The sequence below is a fragment of the Tachypleus tridentatus genome, chromosome 8, assembly GCF_004210375.1.
Source record: "Tachypleus tridentatus isolate NWPU-2018 chromosome 8, ASM421037v1, whole genome shotgun sequence".
NCBI classification, from domain to species: domain Eukaryota; kingdom Metazoa; phylum Arthropoda; class Merostomata; order Xiphosura; family Limulidae; genus Tachypleus; species Tachypleus tridentatus.
The window spans coordinates 77418273-77436308 of record NC_134832.1 but is presented as its reverse complement, the minus strand read 5'-3'; the positions used below and the strand labels follow the sequence as shown (position 1 = coordinate 77436308).

Sequence of the window (18036 nt, the reverse complement as noted above, 5' to 3'; positions counted from 1 at the left end):
ACTCAGATGTACATCACCTGTCACTGTTGTTTTATTTACTAACTTAAATTACCATTGAGTACTAATCGTTCATAGAAATGGGATTTCCTTCTTGTAGCAAATCTGGCATGTTTTCTTGATTCTGTTTCTTCTGGCAGCCACATCCATTGTGACATTCAATCTGTTCTTATTTCTTTCCAGAATTATCTTTGTAGGTAGCCCTAGCTCCTTTATGTTTATTTCTGTTGGTTTTTCTTAATAATGGACTCCTTTGCAATGCACCCTATTTTTTATAACAAATAAAGCATATCTTCTCCCACTTGTCTGTTAAACTCCTGTCACCTTTGCTGGATTCCTGCTTTTAGTCAGCTACCATTGGTTTTGCTCTAACTGGTTATTCTAAAACTTGCCAGTTATATTCCTCCCTGGGCCTTTATATACTATTGTACCAGCTTGATTGCCTCGTCCTTATCATTTGGTGCTTGCTCATTTAGGAACAGTGACATGGTTATAAACTGTTCTCATATTGATATATCTACTTGTTTCTCAAAACTGTTTTCACGCTTGGCCATGTCAGTCATCTTGTGAAGTATTACTGTAAATGTGCCTCAAACTGAAATACAGTTTCTCCAATATCAGGTTGACTTCTCTGAACTTCCAGTGAAAACCTTTGGTTAATTTAGAGTGTTTCAGTAGGTCCAGTTTTAACTTCTCATAGTCTGTGACATCTTCTGATATTATTCCTGCATAAATTTACAGTTCTTTTCCTGTGAAAAGACAGATTGCCCAGTTTTGACTTTGAGCAAATCTTTCATATTTCTCCAAGAAAGCATACAATTCATCTTTCTGTTCATCAAACTTGGGCAGCTTGGTTCTGCCACCTTTGACCCCATTGTCATTCTTGGGTCCTTCTTCATTCTGTCGGATGAGATTGGTGATTTGAAGTTGTGTTCTTATTCTTTCTCTTTCCAGGCCCTCCTCTTACTCATTTTCCTCTTTCAGTTATTTTCTTTCCTTTTCTTCCTCTCTTCTATGCCTATGTTCTTCTCTCTCTTGTTCTTGTTTGACAAGCTCTTGTAGTTCACCATCTTTGAGTCCAAGATGCTAACATCTTTCTACCCATTTATCAAACTCTGTTGACATAGTTATGTAGCTTGAATGTAATCTCTGCACTATTTTCATCACCACTACAGTTTGGGATATTTGTAAGCCTACTTCTGCTGTCATTCACATATTTTTCTTCCTCCATTTAACACTGTATTCCTGGCTGGCTTGTCAGTATTGGATTCATAAGTCCCAAAGATTATTTAAAGTAGGTGTCTGTGACTTGTTAACCTGTTGTAGATGACATGTGTCACGGTTTTCTAAATATGGGCTGGGATTCTTTTACAGTAGGTGTGACTTGTTGGTGATAAATTCAAACAGTAAATGGACAACATGCAATCCACTTCTTTTAAAATAATATATATTTAAAACAAGTCAAATGTATGTACAAATCTTCTTTACATGATAGGGTATCAGTTATATCTAAAACTGAGTAATTCTCTCTCTTTTTTTTAAAACAAGTTGAGACAGACTGGTTCAGCTACTTTAGAATCCAGTTTATAAGACATTATTTTTCTCTACCTTATTTTTTATTATACAACCTACAATAAATTCACTTACATTTCCCCAGAACATTGTATCCAGAACTCTTAAATTATCATCTCATTTTAATCATAGAGCACACAGAGGGGTTCATGTATTTTAGAACACCCTTTGAGAAGACAAATTATTCTCCTCATCTTTGTTAACTTATGAAGACTAAATTGACAATCATGCATTGTATTTTTCCTTTCACTGACTTAACTTTTCCTGACTTTGCTTGCTTTTTACTCATTTTGTCAGTATAGATGAAAAAAAAGAAAAACATACACATTGCTCAACTAAGGCCTCAAACTTTCTACAGATTAAGAGATGCTGTGATACAACAGTCCTCACTTAAGGCAATGAGAAAATTACAGAAAGTTTGAGTAACATGCTGTCAAGTTACAACAGTTAAACTACATACATACACAATGCACAACTCTTAAAGAGTTACATAGCAAAATGTCTCAGAACTATTGCCTTTAAAATTGTTACTTTAAACACTATTTGTTATGGAAACTAAATGATCATTAAATATTAAGTTACTATAAAACAAATAACTCTTACACTAAACAGTCTTTTATATCCAACATCCCAAACTGACCTTAGTTATACAAAATATGTTTCTTAATTTACTAAATGTATCATCATGAAATTTGGCAAACATTTAGTAAACATTACAAGTCTATTGTGTACAAAAAATCAGAATGTTTAATAAAATGTTTATACTACAGTTTTATCTGTTAATGTCTTAAGCTTCACTGAGTTAGACCATAACTAGTGTGAGGTGAAAGGTGATTTTCGTGGGAAGAATAAAAAAACATTTATTCTTCTTACAGTTTTTGTATTTCATTCACATAACTTTTGTTATTTTATCTACACTTAGTGAAACCATAAAGGTATAGTGTCATGAAAAGCTCATAAGCATGAAATGAAATAAGGCCTCCCAGTGACACAGTGGTATATTTGCAGACTCACACTGCTAGAAACTGAGTTTCGATAGCCATGGTGGACAGAGCACAAATAGCCCATTGTGTAGTTTTGTGCTTAATTCAGATAACAAGTAAAATAAGCAAAGCCAATTTTTCTTCACTGAATGGATCATTTTGCTGGATTAATAGTCATTTCTTCAAATTGTCAACCATTGATTCATAATGTTTAATTGTATGGTTTTATTGCTTCAGAATAATATGTCCAAAAATTATTATAATTTAACTGGCTTTTAAACTAAACTATAAATATGTGAAAAAATTCTCTTATTTGATTAGAGCTGAACTAAAAACATTTACAAAAAATCAATTTTATGCATCTTTGTTATGACTGTGTGTTAAAAGTAAATAACATTAACAAAATGTTCAGCCAGATTATCGCTATATCTGTTGGTTATAAACGTACTTGTAAAATCAAAGCAGATGGTGTTGATAAGTTCATTCAGGGCTATGATATGATTGGAGGATCTTTATTGGCGGGTTTTCTAAATATATTTATATCTCAGTAATTTGAGAAGTATTTTGTGATTTATTTAGGAAATGAAGTTTCTTCTCCTTGAGCAAAAATATTTGGAACATTTAGAAAATGGCCATGTGTTAGAAGCACTGCAGTGTCTAAGAGGGGAACTCACACCTCTAAAGCACAACATATCCCGAGTCCATGAACTTAGTAGGCATGTATAAGAAACATGTTTTAGATTGAAATAGCATAATCTAGACAATTTTTCAAATTTCAAATACATATGTATAAAAACCACTTTCATTTATCTATAAATGAGTGTTATCCTAATGTTTTGCATTTTTTAAAATTTTGTAAATATTTTTGTGTTCAGTCAAACATTAGAAATTTTATAAGTAATTATTTTTATTGCAACTTGTAATTACTTTTAACTATGAATATTGTAAAAGTTATATTTTGAATTTCAGCTTAGTTATCATATTGTAAGCTATACACTGCTGTGCTTATAGTTATCAGCATGTGTTCATTACATTATACTTTGTTTTCTTCTGTCTACATTATTGTTTTAAAACTTTTTTCCACTGAGTTCCAATAACCTTTTATTGATTTATGTATAATTTTCAGTTACATGATGTGCAGTACAGGTGAAGAGTTACGAGGTATGTCTCATTGGGATGGGAAAGGAGTTCTCTCCAGACAGAAACTTATGGAAAAACTGCAAGGTAGACTTTGTTAAAGCTTCAGGAAACTCAAACAGTTAGCTTTAAACACTGAAATAGTAGGCTATAGAATTCTGTTTAAGTTACATACATTACTGTTTAATTTTAGAAGTGAAAATAGTGGTTTACACGCAGATGTAAAATTTTTAAAATATTAACCCTTTTGCAATGTGTCACGGGTCAAAGGCCATGTCATTGCAGTTTTTACTTGTGTTCAAAATTTTGTTGAACTACTATTTTGAGAATTTATGTCAACAAGTTTGGAATCAAGTTGTAGATTATAATTCAATCTTTAATATTATGTATATAAGCTAATTTCTTAGTTTTAATGTAAATATTAAAAGAACACATTTAAATATAGATTTTAGCAAGTCATGTGGTATTTTTAATGCATCACTGTTCAAAATTAAATCTTTGTGATGTCAAAATATTAAGTTTAGTTTTGTACAAATTAGGAAGTCAAATTACTAACATTTGCAAGCAAGAATATGAAATAAGAACCTTGTATCTTTTTATTTTGCTGAGATATTGCTTTTATATTGAATCAGACATTGTGGCCCATTTCACCTCTTTCCATTTATATACACTTACTTCAACATATGACATGTGAATAACCAATCAGTAGCTTAGAATGTCCACCTAGTGGTTTTCTCAGCCATTTTAATCCATGAAGAGGCTACCATGTTCTGTTGAATGGAAATCTCAAAAGATAGGTTGTGTGTTAGTTTGTTCAAAGTTTCACATTTTTGAAAATCTAAATACAACTTAGTTACTAAGCTTAATAAATTATAATGGAATTGTATGGTATTACTGTAGTTATTTATGATTGTTTTTGGTTGTTCAACTAAATATATGAACCCTAAAATAAAATTTTGCTTGATATCCTCCACATGCAAAATTTTAAAAGGCTTAGCAATCTATGTCCAGTAGCAACTGAGTACAAAGGTTGTAGTGAGAAGAGATAATTGTTTGCTTTACTTGGTTTATTGTTCTATATTTTAATAAAAAGTAGTTTAATAACTTACTTTTAAATAGTAATAATCTATATACATGTATGATGTATAATAATTGAAATGTGACTGTATATTACAAAATACTAGTCCACTGAAACATAGTCAAGACAGGGAACTCAAAAGGTCAGTTTTATAACATGGACAGATAATGAGTGCATGTGTGCTGTGTCAATGCAAATTTTGTACTGTTAGATTATACAAATAATATTTGAGATTTTTGAGGAAAAGTTTTTAATCATAACATGAAATTGCTTTGCACTCATACTAGTAATAAAACACTATTTTCACAAACAAATCTTTAGTAAAAGTATTTCATTAAAAAGTCTGATCTTTTTATATAAAATATGTGTAATCTCTACTAAAAGTCTACCAAATTTTGTGAAAATATACATGCTGTATCAAAAGTTATAGTGCAAATATATAGAAGAACTAGTGTATATTATACTGAGCCCATTGCAAGGGTTAATATTTTTTTCTTAGATGAAACTAATTGCACTTAAACATAACTTATTTTATATCACTTTACATCACTCAAGGTATTTATTTTCTGATACTTACATTTGTTTTGATTTTGTAGTGTTAACAAGAAGTGTAATATCCTGTAATTCAGTGTTGATACTCATATTTATTTTCTAATGTTAACAAAAGTGTAATATCCTGTAATTCAGTGTTGATACTCATATTTATTTTCTAACGTTAACAAGATGTAGAATGTCTGTAATATAGTATTAATAAATGTATTTATTTCTTAATGTTAACAAGAAGTGGAACATTTTGTGATGCAATGTTGATACTTGCATTTTTCCTTCCAGTTTATCTTCCAGCAACTGTGATGTTACCTCCAAGGAGACTGCAGACTCTCTTTTCTCAAGCTCTTGAGCTGCAAAGAGATCACTGTCTTTATCACAATACAAAATCTACTAATAGTTTGGAAAATGAATCATTGCTCATTGACCACATGTGTACTAAGTAAGCATGAAATTTCATTGCTTGCTTGTGGAGTAGGTATTTTATTCAGTCACTTAACATATTTATTCTTTTGACCTGAAAGTGGAGTTTTTTCAAATACATATTTTCTAAGAGGATAATTATCTATTACTTCCTCTGCTTCATGATTCCAAAGCACTTTAAAGGACTTTTAATTACTTTTATACTGAGTTTAACAGTAACTTACAAAGTGTTCATCTCATTTTTACCCAGTAAGCTAAAGGCATTTTTTAATAGCACACCACAATACTCATTCTGAATTATGTTACTATTTATGTATAAGTAAATAGAATTTTTTGTGTCTTTTGTAATAGTTAGCCTTGAAATATATATTTCAATTTTTAAAGCTTTAATTCTTGCTATAAAAAGTTTGTTTTCACCCTATCACCATGGGTATCTTTTACTGCACATGACAAAGTTTGAGTGTTTAACATTCAAAATTTTGTTAAACTAATTTTTGTTTATGTTATACCAACAAGAATAGTATAAATCCTTAGCTAATAATCTATATTTTAATAATATATAAGTTTTAAGTTCTTAATTATACAAGGTAATATTTAAAAAAATCCTGAATTTCCTCTGGTGTGACATTTTCTCTAAGCATGTCATCATCCCTATATTATTCACCACTCCTCAAAGAAGTACAAAATGAAAAATAATTTACTCTCTATAAAATCATCACTACTTAGCTAAACCACATTTATTATAGTCTTCATCAACTTTGTTTGGTTACAGAGCTATTAAATAGAAAATCAGATCCCTCTGCCACACCCACCTGTCATATCCTCTCTTTTATAATCTGCTAACAAACAACTCACTCTTACAATTTATTACCTACAACCAATATAAACTCAAGGTTTTCATCTATCAAATGACATATTGTATAACATTATGTTCTGAATGATTAAATGTCAGTTTCACTCAGAGTACAAAAATCGTTCCCATGAGAAAGTTAACAACTAGCTTGGATGAATTTGAAACGACTCTTACTATTAGTTAGAGAGTCAGAAAAATTTGGAGATGTAAGGTAATTTGTAAACATTTTGCATTTTATTAGTCTATATTGCTTATAGTATTATTTACTTAGATAAAATTTATTAATTGCAATGTTATAAGTAGTATAAACATTAAATAAGTATTTTATTTCTTACTTTTCATGTTTGTTCTTCATGCATGTTTATAAAAGTAACTAAAATGTAAAAACAAAGATATTTTTAGGTTAGTTGAGATTAGTTTAAGTAAAATAAACAGTAATAAAACAAAAATGTTTAATGAGGCACATATGTGAGTTACTTGTAGTAGTTTGTGGGTAATGTATTTTGATAGCATAACATGAGCTGCACATTCCTCAAGTAATTTACAACTTATAAGTGCACAGACAGTTGTTAATCACGGTTCAAAAGGCAATAAATCAATTAAATTTAATTACAAATTGATGTATACTATTACAAACTTAAAGACAATTAGTATAAACAAATGTGGTTTTATATTACAATATGAAGTCATTGTAGAAAGAAAAAGAAATTTAGGTTTATTTTGATTTTTATTGGTGGCTACGAGGTCCGTCAGATTTAGTAATCTTGTTTTGAATTAGGGTAGAGAAAGTTACATATAAACTATCAAATTTTACTCGAGAAAAAATAATTTGAAATATGTTTAGGAGCTCTTGGGGATTATACAAAGGAAATTTGAGATTTTTGAGACAAGGAAAGTATTTCTCATTTTATCATGAAAATTACCTTGCACATGGACTGTTCAAAACAAGTACTCAATATATTCATGGACAGATATTTATTTTATTAAAAATATTTCACCTAAATATGACTTTTTGTGATTTAAAGACTTGTAATATTAACTGAAGTACTGCCAAATTTTGTGAATATATACACTGTATTGAAAGTTAGAAATATTAAATATAAAAAAGACTAAACAATTATTAAGAGGTCACATGGTTGGTCATATATACTGAGCCTGTGTTGAGAAAGTTAATAATTATTTCATTTATTTCAGAGAGCAATTTCCATGTGACACAGTCCAAGTTCTTAATGATCATTGTGATGAGGTCTGGTTTTGCAGGTTTTCTAACAATGGTCAGAAACTAGCTACAGGCTCTAAAGATAGTACAGTTATTATTTGGGATGTTGATCCTGTGAGTAATGTTTTAGAATTATCAAGCTCAGAGTCCTTTTATTTAAAATGGGAAAGAAATGATTATTATCTAACCTTAAATATCATAATAGAATGGTTGTTTTTCTTGCTTTACATTATACTTTTCTTGTTAATCACTGTTTTTAAGGTTGAACAATCGGGTTGTTTTCGTAATATACAATATATATATTTATAAGATATATAACATTTATAATGGAGGACACTAGTATGTTTAATAGATATTTCAGACTTTCTCAAAATGAATATTCATTTCACACACTTTAATTATCTTCCTCAGCTTTTCAGTGCATTCTGCTAATGAGATTTGCATGCCACTAGCTTTGTGAAAAGTCTCATTTAATTTCATGTGAATTTGTGCCACTTTGATATGACCTCAACATACAGCACAAACTCTCTACCAATAGGAGGATTGCACAACTCCATTTGCACTAATGCTCTCTATTTATTTGCGATATTACAATTTTCATTCTTCTCCTTGGCAATGTGTTGATCAGGTATATGTTTAATTCAAGTTAATGAGATTAGCTTCATTAACAAAACTTTCATTTTCATATTCTTTAGTTTTTGTTTCAAATGCATCAATATTTCACCATGACTTCTTGAATGATGGTGTTTTATATTTAGTCCCAAATGTGGGATATTGTTTACATTTTGTCTTGTTTCTACTGTGACTTTTGGAGGTCTGTTAATTGCTGGGGTTATAATTGTCCCTTTACACTGGTGGAACTGAAAATGGCCCTTCATTGGTCTGGCAGTACATCTGATGATGTACACTATGACATGCTACGCTACCATTCTCCTGCTTTTTTTGATATTCTCATAATTGTTTTTAACAGGATCTGGCAGGAGAATGTTTTTCCTGATGCCAGGCTATTATCTTACATTTCTCTAAACCTTGGTAAGATCCCAAGATTCCTTCAAACTATCGTCCAATTGCTTTGATGAGCTGTCTCTGTAAGACCTTAGAGAGGATGGTTAATGCCCATCTTGTTTGGTTCCTCGAATCAAACAACCTCCTCTCGCCCACCCAGTGTGGGTTCTGACGAGAGCATTCCACCATGGACCACCTCATTCGACTTGAAACATCAATCAGAGAAGCCTTTCTCAAACACCAACATCTTGTTTCAATATTCTTTGACATTGAGAAGGTTTATGACACAACATGGAGTTATGGCATTTTGCGAGACCTCCATATATATGGGTTACGTGGCAATTTCCCCATGTTTATTAAAAAATTTTTAATGGAAGGGAGATTCCAAGTTCGTGTGGTTTGGACACTTTCCTGTTCTTTTGTACAGGAACTTGGGGTCCCTCAGGGCTGTGTTTTGAGTGTCACACTTTTCAGTATAAAGATAAATGCCTTCACTGAACAACTCACTCTCACTGTTGCAAACGGGCTTTATGTCGATGACTTTCACATTGCGTGTCAGTCGTTGAGCATGAGATATATTGAGCAGCATCTACAAACTGCCCTCAATTGTGTACTGAAGTGGACTATGGCGAACAGCTTTAATTTTTCTCTCTCTAAAACCAAACTTTTGCTGCCAATGGGGTATTCACCCTGATCTTGAACTTCGTATTGGTGAAGTTTTGCTGCCAGTGGTCCCTTAAACCAAGTTCTTGGGTCTTATCTTTGACCGTAAGCTGACCTTTATACCACACTTAAAGCTGCTACGGGTCAAATGCACAAGAGCACTGAACATCCTTCTTGTCCTTTCTACTGCCAGTTGGGGAGCGGATCAATGTTCGATGTTGAAGATATATCATGCTCTTGTTCGTTCAAAACTCAACTATGGATCAATGGTCTATGGCTCTGCCAGACCCTTGCCCTTAAAGATGCTGGACCCCATTCATCATCAAGGACTTCATCTCTGGGAGGAGCTTTCTGCACTTCCCAAGTTCAGAGCTTATACATGGAATCTCACAAACCTTCTCTGCACCTTCGCTGTTGCAACTGTCCTTAGTGTATTCTTCGAAACTTCATTCCTTACCAAAGCATCCCACTTGGGGATGTGTTTTTCTTCCTCAGTGGGCCTTACTTTAACAAAACAGATGATCTGCCATTGCTTTTTTTGGCCTTTGCATCCAGGTGCAATTAGATGAATTGGGTCTGTCCTTGAATAACATTGCAGAATCCACTGGTCAGCCCATCCCCCCATGGCTTATTACAGCCCCCAAATGTGACCTTTCTTTAAGTCATCTAAAAAAGGCAGATACTCCTGATTGGAAGTACCGTCTTTTCTTCACTGAACATCTTTCGAACAATCATTCCATTCCAATTTTTACGGATGGTTCCAAATCAGGTAATTCTGTGGGCTCTGTCATGGTTTGTTGCAGTTCAGTGGTTGCATGCAGAATCCCCTCTACAGCTTCTGTGTTCACTGCTGAACTGTATGCCATATCTCTTGCCCTGGATCATATTGAAGCTGAGCAGTATTCTGACTGCACTATTTATACTGACTCCCTTAGTTCTCTGCTAACCTTGGAATCACTTCACGTTGGCTCACACCCTGTTCTCACTGATATTCAAAACCAACTGGCCCTTTTCTCATTAACATCCACTTCTATCTAGTTTTTCTGGATACCAGGCCACATTGGTATTCGCGGGAATGAGCTTGCATACACAGCAGCTAAATCTATCTGCTCTGGCACTATCACCACTGTGCCTATTCCATACATGGACTTTGGTCCTGTATTCAGGGCTCGGCTCTGTGCCAACTGGCAGTCCACTTGGAGTGAGCAATGTGACAACAAGCTTTTTCAAATAAAACCCTATATTGGGCTTTGGCTATCTAGCTTCTGTAAGGTTCTGAAGGAGGAAATTGTTCTAACTAGACTACGCATTGGTCACAGTTTTTTAACTCATCGTTTTCTTTTATCTGGAACTGATGCACCAATGTGTAGTTTGTGTAACACTCAAATCACTGTAAGCCACATTTTACTTTCTTGCCATTATTACAACTCTCAACAATGGCACAATTTTAAACATGTTCTGTCCCAAGGTTTGTCTGTAAAATTGGACAGTGTTATTGGTGATGGTGACACTGTCCACCTTGATAAAGTTTTTAGTGTTTTAATGGCCTTTAACTTTTTAACCTCATTTAAGTGTTTGATATTTATTCATTACACCTTTTTAATTGTGGTTTCCTTTTCAGGATCTCAATCTCTCTAGTTCAATTTGACATTGGAAAATGGCCAGAACATTAAATAACTCGACACCAGGACTGGACAGGCCAACTTCAGGTGACTAACACTGCTGTTTGAACTACCTGTTAGTCGTCCTGGCGAGTTGTTATTATAATTTTACTGCATGACTTTTAACACTTTTATTACTTTACCTTTTGGTACTGGCTATAATGACACATAGCTCGGAACCAGGACTGGAAAGACCAACTTCAGGTGACTGACGGTGGTTCTTGTACTTACCTGTTAGTCTTCCTGGAGGGTTATGATCATTACCATTCTGCTACAGGAATTCCTTTACAACTTTGTAGACTGGATGTCAACATTGGTTTTATGCCATTTTCTATATTTAATTGCTGTTTTGTTTTTAACTTTGTTTCCTTTTACGAATTTTACTACATTTACTTTACTTTTACCTTTTTATGGGACATTTGGCTAATCATCATTAAGATTTTGCTATATGTCTTTCAACACTTTTCTTATTTTACCTTTTGATAATGGATGTTATAACAACATAACCTGGAACCAGGACTGGAAAGGCCAACTTCAGGTGACTGACAGTGGTTCTTGTACTTACCTGTTAGTCTTCCTGGCAGGTTATGATCATTACCATTTTGCTAGAGAAAGTCCTTTACAACTTCTCTTACTCTGCTTTCTCTCTTAACATTGTAGACTAGAAGTCAACATTGGTTTTATGCTTTTTCTGTTTTTCAATGATGTTTTGTTTCACCTTCATTTCCTTTTATGTATTTTACTACATTTAATTTATTTTTACTTTTTTACCGGATGTTTGGCAGAAATAGCCTAGCTGCTTTGTGCCATAAAACTAAATCAATCAATGAATCAACTCTTCTCGTGTGCATATTATTTGGTGTTCTTTTCTCTCTAGTAATGTGCTCTGACAATATACAACTGCTGTTCTCATCTTCTTCTCAGGTTTTTGACCTTTCCTGACCTTGCTCTTTACTTATATTCGTTGTCTAGATCAATCTTCTTCTCACACTTTCATTTTGGATTCCATTCTTCTATTAGTAGTCTTGAGTTGTCCCTTTTCTGACCAGTGACTATAACACTTCTAATTTTGCATGTATGTTTCCTTCTGGTGTTGGCCTCACTTTCTTCCAATAGTAATTTTCCATTTCCTCATCTTGGTTTCTTTTCTCACTCTTACTCTCTTTGCTTTTTTCCCTTCTCTCAAACATAGCTGTGGTCTTTTTCACCCATCTGCAATCTGCCATAGTCAGTGTGTCAGATACCTTTCTACACATTTCTTGACCTGCTCTCTCTTTGTTTTCTCTATCCCATTTGTCCATTTTTGAATTCTCTCATTCCTTACTCTTTGTCTCAATGATGGTTCTTTTCATATTCATTGTTATCATATGGGCATTCACTTGTCATATTCACTACCCAAGAAACTGGTGTCTCTTTTTTTGACTGTTTATATTTGTTAACCCATTCTTGGATGTTTCAATTTCTTCTTCCTCCCTTCTTTTACAGTAGCTGTTTGTTGGATGGGACTTGTCATAGGATCTGGGTCCTTTCTCACACTTACTCAGTGTTAGGTATTTTTAAACATTTCCTTCTTCTCTCATTTCAACTGAGTTCAGTCTGTCTTTTTTGCCTGAAAACTATGGCTTATCTTTTATGCTGTTGTTCTTTTTGTAAGTGAAAAGCTTTTTCCCCTTTCATAACTCTGGCTTCCCTCTGGAACTTCTTTATTTGAGGCTTGCCTTCTTTCTTGGGGTTCTTTGTCCTCGTTTTCTTTTTTTTTAAGCCTCTCCTCTAGGAATAATGAGGGTGACTGGACCATTCTCTTACTACTTCTCAAACCAGATCTTTCCCTCTTCAATGTTTCTCTCTCAGGTTAAGATACTTTTTTTTATGTGGGCAAATGTTCCGATATTTGTGCATTGGAGTAGTGTTCACTTCCCATCAATGTGCTTGACCTTTTTATTTTTCAATCGTATTTCCATTCCTGCTTCTACTGGTGGTTCATTTAGTGGCTCCTGTTTGAGAGCCTTTTTGTTTTTAGTATATAATTCTGAATTATATACTTCTGTGCCTGTTTACATACTTAACTGGAAACTGTTTTATTGTTGGAAAATTACCTTTCTTGGCCAGTCATTATTTTGTCAATGGGGTATTCTTTGCATCCTCAGATCTTCCATGGAGTTTACTCTTGGTTGGACATGTCCCACTTGAACACTTTGCCACCCTTCTTTCTCTACTTTTGCAGTTCTCTATTCTTCTTCCTTCAGCTCATGCTGTTATTTTTTTCATCTAGGCCTGGTCTTACTTGTTTATCTGTATCATTTCCCTTATTTGTCTTATTCTTCTGGTCCCCAGATTTAAACACTACTAACCTTCTTGGGTCCTATTGTTGGCACCTTTCTGACCACCTTGGTCTTGATATGCTCTTCAATTGAATCCACCTTCCTCTCACCATTATCCCCCTTTTTCTTTGTTCACACACACTCACTTTCTTTCTTCTCCCTCCACCTACATGTAAGGAATTTGTCTGGTCTGGTCACTCTACAGACTGGACTTTCTACATCTGTGATCTTATTCTCGTCACGTTATCCTTGTTCTTCCACTGTATTTGTTTATTTCCTTTGGTGGTATTTTTTTTGTCTTTGATCCTTCTATCACTAGTTTGTACTAGTTGATAATTTTGTGGACCACCTTTTTACCCTTCATACCAGCTTGTTCATTGAAGGATACTTAGTCTCAGTGTCTTGTGGCTATATCCATGGCTCTTCTTCTTTCTCAGTACCAATACATGTTTTTTAACCTATCATCTTTGTTTTGTTCTGCTTCTTTACTCTTCTCTGTTTTTCTTTCCTGCTTTCTTATCTGACTCAGACCTTGTTGGGGTTTTGCTTAATCTTGTTCTTGCCCCATTTGAACTGTTATGTTCCTGCTACTTTTTACTGTCTTTCTCTTTGTGCTTGTTCCTTCCTAATTATTTCCTGAGTTTATCATTGTTCTGATGTCTATCCTCTAGCTGCTTCTTAAACTCTCTTACACTGCATTACTTTTCTTCTCTCTATGAAACAATCCAATCTTCTTCAGACTTTGACCACTTAGAATTAAAACATACTTTTTTCCTATTTCCCTTCATCCTGTCTCTGTACTGTTGGGCTGTCTGGATCTGGCTTGGCTTATGTGTCCTGTTGAACAGATTTACTTCAAGGTTTCCATCTTATTATTCTGTTCCTAGCCTGAGATTCTGACTTTCCATGAATATCATTCCTTCTTTTTTTCCACTAGAGACCCATTAACTCCTTCATTGATATGTTCTTCTTGTGTGTATAGTAATGTTGAGGTGAATACACTATTACTGGTCCATACTACATCAAGAACATAACCTGTTCCCACAGCTAGTAAGAGACCTATAGAGACTGAAAATTAAGTAGAGATGTATAAATGTATCTACACTGTAACCACACAATACGTTGCCCTTCTCATGCAGCTGGAATTTCCCAGTAGAGATTGACAGTAGAGTTGAGGTGAATACACTGTACATACCACTGATATACACTACATGGCCAAAAGTATGAGAACATTCCTTCTAATTAATGGACTTGGCTATTTCAGCCACATCCATTGCTAACAGGTGCATAACATCAAGCATACAGCCATGTAATATCCATAGACAAACATTGGCAGTAGAATGGATCATACTGAAGAGCCCAGTGACTTTTGACGTGGCACTGCTAAAGGATGCCACCTTTCTAACAAGTTGGTTTGTCAATTTCTGCCCTGCGAGAGCTGTTCTGGTAAACTTTAAGTGCTGTTATTGTGAAGTGGAAATGCCTTGGACCAACAACAGCTCAGCCAGGAAGCAGTAGGCCACACAAGCTCACAAAACAGGACTGCCAAGTGCTGAAGTGCATAGCAGGTAGAAATCGTCTGTCTACAGTTGCAACACTCACTACCAGGTTCCAATCTGATTCTGAAAGCAACATTTGTTTGTCAGGGCTTTACGAAATGGGTTTCCATGGCCGAGCAGTCGCATATAAGCCTAAGATTACCATGTGCAATGCCAAGCATTGGCTGGAGTGGTGTAAAACATACTGCCATTGGACTGTAGAGCAGTGGAAATGTGTCCTCTGGAGTGATGAATCTTGCTTCACTACCTAGCAGTCTGATGGACAAATCTGGGTTTGGGGAATGTCAGGAGAATGCTACCTGGCTGAATGCATAGTGCCAACTGTAAAGTTTTGTGGAGGAGAAACAATGCACTGGAACTGGTTTTCATGGTTTGGGCTATGGTCTTTAGTTCCAGTGAAGGGAAACCTTAATGCTACAGCATACAACAATGAGATTTTAGAGAATTGTGTGCTTCCAACTTTGTGGCAACAGTTTGGGTAAGGCTCATTTTTGTTTCAGCATGATAATGCCCCCATGCACAAAGCGAGGTCCATAAAGACATGGTTACCAAGGTTGGTATGGAAGAACTTGACTGGCCTGCAGAGAGTCCTAACATCAACCCCATCAAACACCTTTGGAACACTGACTGCAAGCCAGGCCTTCTCACCTGACATCAGTGCCTGACCTCACTAATGCTCTTGTGGCTGAATAGAAGCAAATTCCTGCAGCCATGTTCCAAAATCTAGTGAAAAACCTTCCCGGAAGAGTGGAAGCTGTTATAGATACAAATGGGGGACCAACTCCATATTAATGCCCATGTTTTTGGAATGAGATGTTCAACAAGTACATGTAGATGTGATGGTCAGGTGTCCACATACTTGGCTGTGTAGTGTATCTCTCAGATAGTATACTCCTGCTGTTGGCAAGATTTCCACAGGAATTGACAGTCAAATAGAGTTGTATATAAGTATCTATAATGAATTAATTTCATCCAGTACCCTCCTCCTGCATCTGGTATGGGGCCTGTAGAAACTAATTGTGGAGGAGGTGATCATAGAGGTTTTCTGAAGGGGGGTCATCTATGTAATTTTTGCACCAATCTATTCACCATCTCAGTGTGGAATTATAGGTGAATAGTCGTTTCAGAAATTAACATTTTCCTTACCTGAAAATATGTTTTTGATAGATATTTACCTTTTAACATGTTTCCACCAATCCTCCCACTTCTGTTGCACATTTCTTACTTGCCTTGTCTAAGAATGAAGATTTGAAATTACAAATGCATAGAGGAGTTTGTGTGCATGGAGATGTGTCATCCTCCTATTGGTAGAGGGCTTTTGCTGCATGATGATTTCATCATGCAGTGACAAAAAGTTATGTAAAATTAAGTGAGAGTTTCACAAGGCTCTTTGTCAAAATACACAGAAAAACTGAGGAACAAAACTGTGTATGAAGGTATGTATCTATAGTACAAAACTGTGTATTAAGGTATGTATCAATAGTGCATTTTCATATAATGAAAAATGTTAACTTTAGAGATTGCTGTGAGTTTATATGATATGTTTTGTTGTTTTTTCAGGGATGGTATTATTATATGTTTGGATATTGCAGACTTTCCAGTAATGGTTGTGTGATTAGATGGTTTAATGTGACAGGTAAAACTGAAAATATATTCTTTATTTGTAGGTTACTTTAGAGCTGAGTCATAGAAAAACATTAGAAGGTCATTCTTATGGACTTTCCTATCTGTCCTGGAGTCCTGATGACAATTACCTTGTAGCTTGTGGAAGGGATGATTGCTCAGACTTGTGGGTATGGAATGTTGAGGTGAGGATCTTGTACTTGAAATGTTTATAGTATTTTTGTGAATGGCTTAACATTTACAAATTACTCTAATAACTTGATATTTGCAAGTACCTGTAAAATAGACCAGGAATTATAAAACCTAGATTCTTGAAGCAGTGTTGTTAAAAGACATTGTTATTAAAATTCTGTGATTTGTTAAGTTACTATGTGCAACTTTGATGATTTCTCAAAGTCTTGATAGATAAAGAAACTTTTTAAATTATTTGTTGTGAAGATGAACAATCAGGTTTCTATGATGTTGTAATGCGGTTATTATTACAGACTGGTAACCTGCGTGTCAAAATGAACAATTCGCCAGAGGATTCTCTCACATCATGTGCTTGGCATAAAGACAGCAAGAAATTTGTTACTGGAGGAACAAGGGGCCAGTTTTATCAATGTGTAAAGTATTTTATTTTAGTATCAAAGTATCAGTGTATGATGTTTTTCAACATATATATATATATATATATGTATGGAGTTGTATAACCTTTTGAGATAATTTGCATATATATATAAACACAAATATCAGGCAAGTAGTAGCACTGCCTATGTAGAGGTGGCCTGAATTGTTCATCAAAATTGTTTTAAATATTTTCTCAATAGGACATCAGAATTTTATAATGATGTACAGTGTTTGCTTTTATAACAATATATATGTAATGATTGAGTCACATATTCAGGGAATGTCTGTAAATATCATTGTAAAATGTGTGAATTTCTTGTTCTTCTACTTCTGTTTTATTATATGATAATTTAAAATCCAAAACAATTGTGTCAATCAATTTCTATCTAGTGATAATTTCAAATGGAGTACCTACTTTTTTAGTTATTATTAATGACTATTATGGATTTTAAAAATCATGATTTTGGTGTGAGTGATATTATCATTACCCCTTGCATTTAGTTTTCTTACAGAAATATGGTGTTTCTTTGAAAAGTTTAAATACAGTGTGAATTAGTAATTACCAGCCAAATAATAGATAAACAATAAATATTATTCTTGGAACCTCGTCATATTTAGAACTTGGTTATAAATACAACCTTCCCATGTCTGTTGAAACATTGTATTAAAAAACAACAACAAGCAAACAAGTAAAGAAAATAAAAACTTAAAAAAAAGAAAAAGAAGTAAATTTAGGAATGGCTAATCTTAATCCTTCAAAAATAATACAAACAAGATAGCAGGGATG

General features: G+C 34.1%; 1 protein-coding gene across 3 annotated transcripts in view; it reads left to right on the top strand.

Annotated features, from left to right (window-relative positions):
* Positions 1-18036, top strand: part of LOC143222734 (WD repeat-containing protein 26-like) — a 61681-nt gene that overhangs the window by 25173 nt on the left and 18472 nt on the right. For all 3 annotated transcript variants that reach the window (XM_076449655.1, XM_076449654.1, XM_076449656.1), the window contains 6 exons: positions 3132-3268; positions 3679-3776; positions 5599-5755; positions 7784-7922; positions 16685-16825; positions 17126-17245. In XM_076449655.1, coding sequence (XP_076305770.1) covers positions 3132-3268; positions 3679-3776; positions 5599-5755; positions 7784-7922; positions 16685-16825; positions 17126-17245 — 792 coding nt within the window. The remainder of the gene's footprint in view (positions 1-3131; positions 3269-3678; positions 3777-5598; positions 5756-7783; positions 7923-16684; positions 16826-17125; positions 17246-18036) is intronic.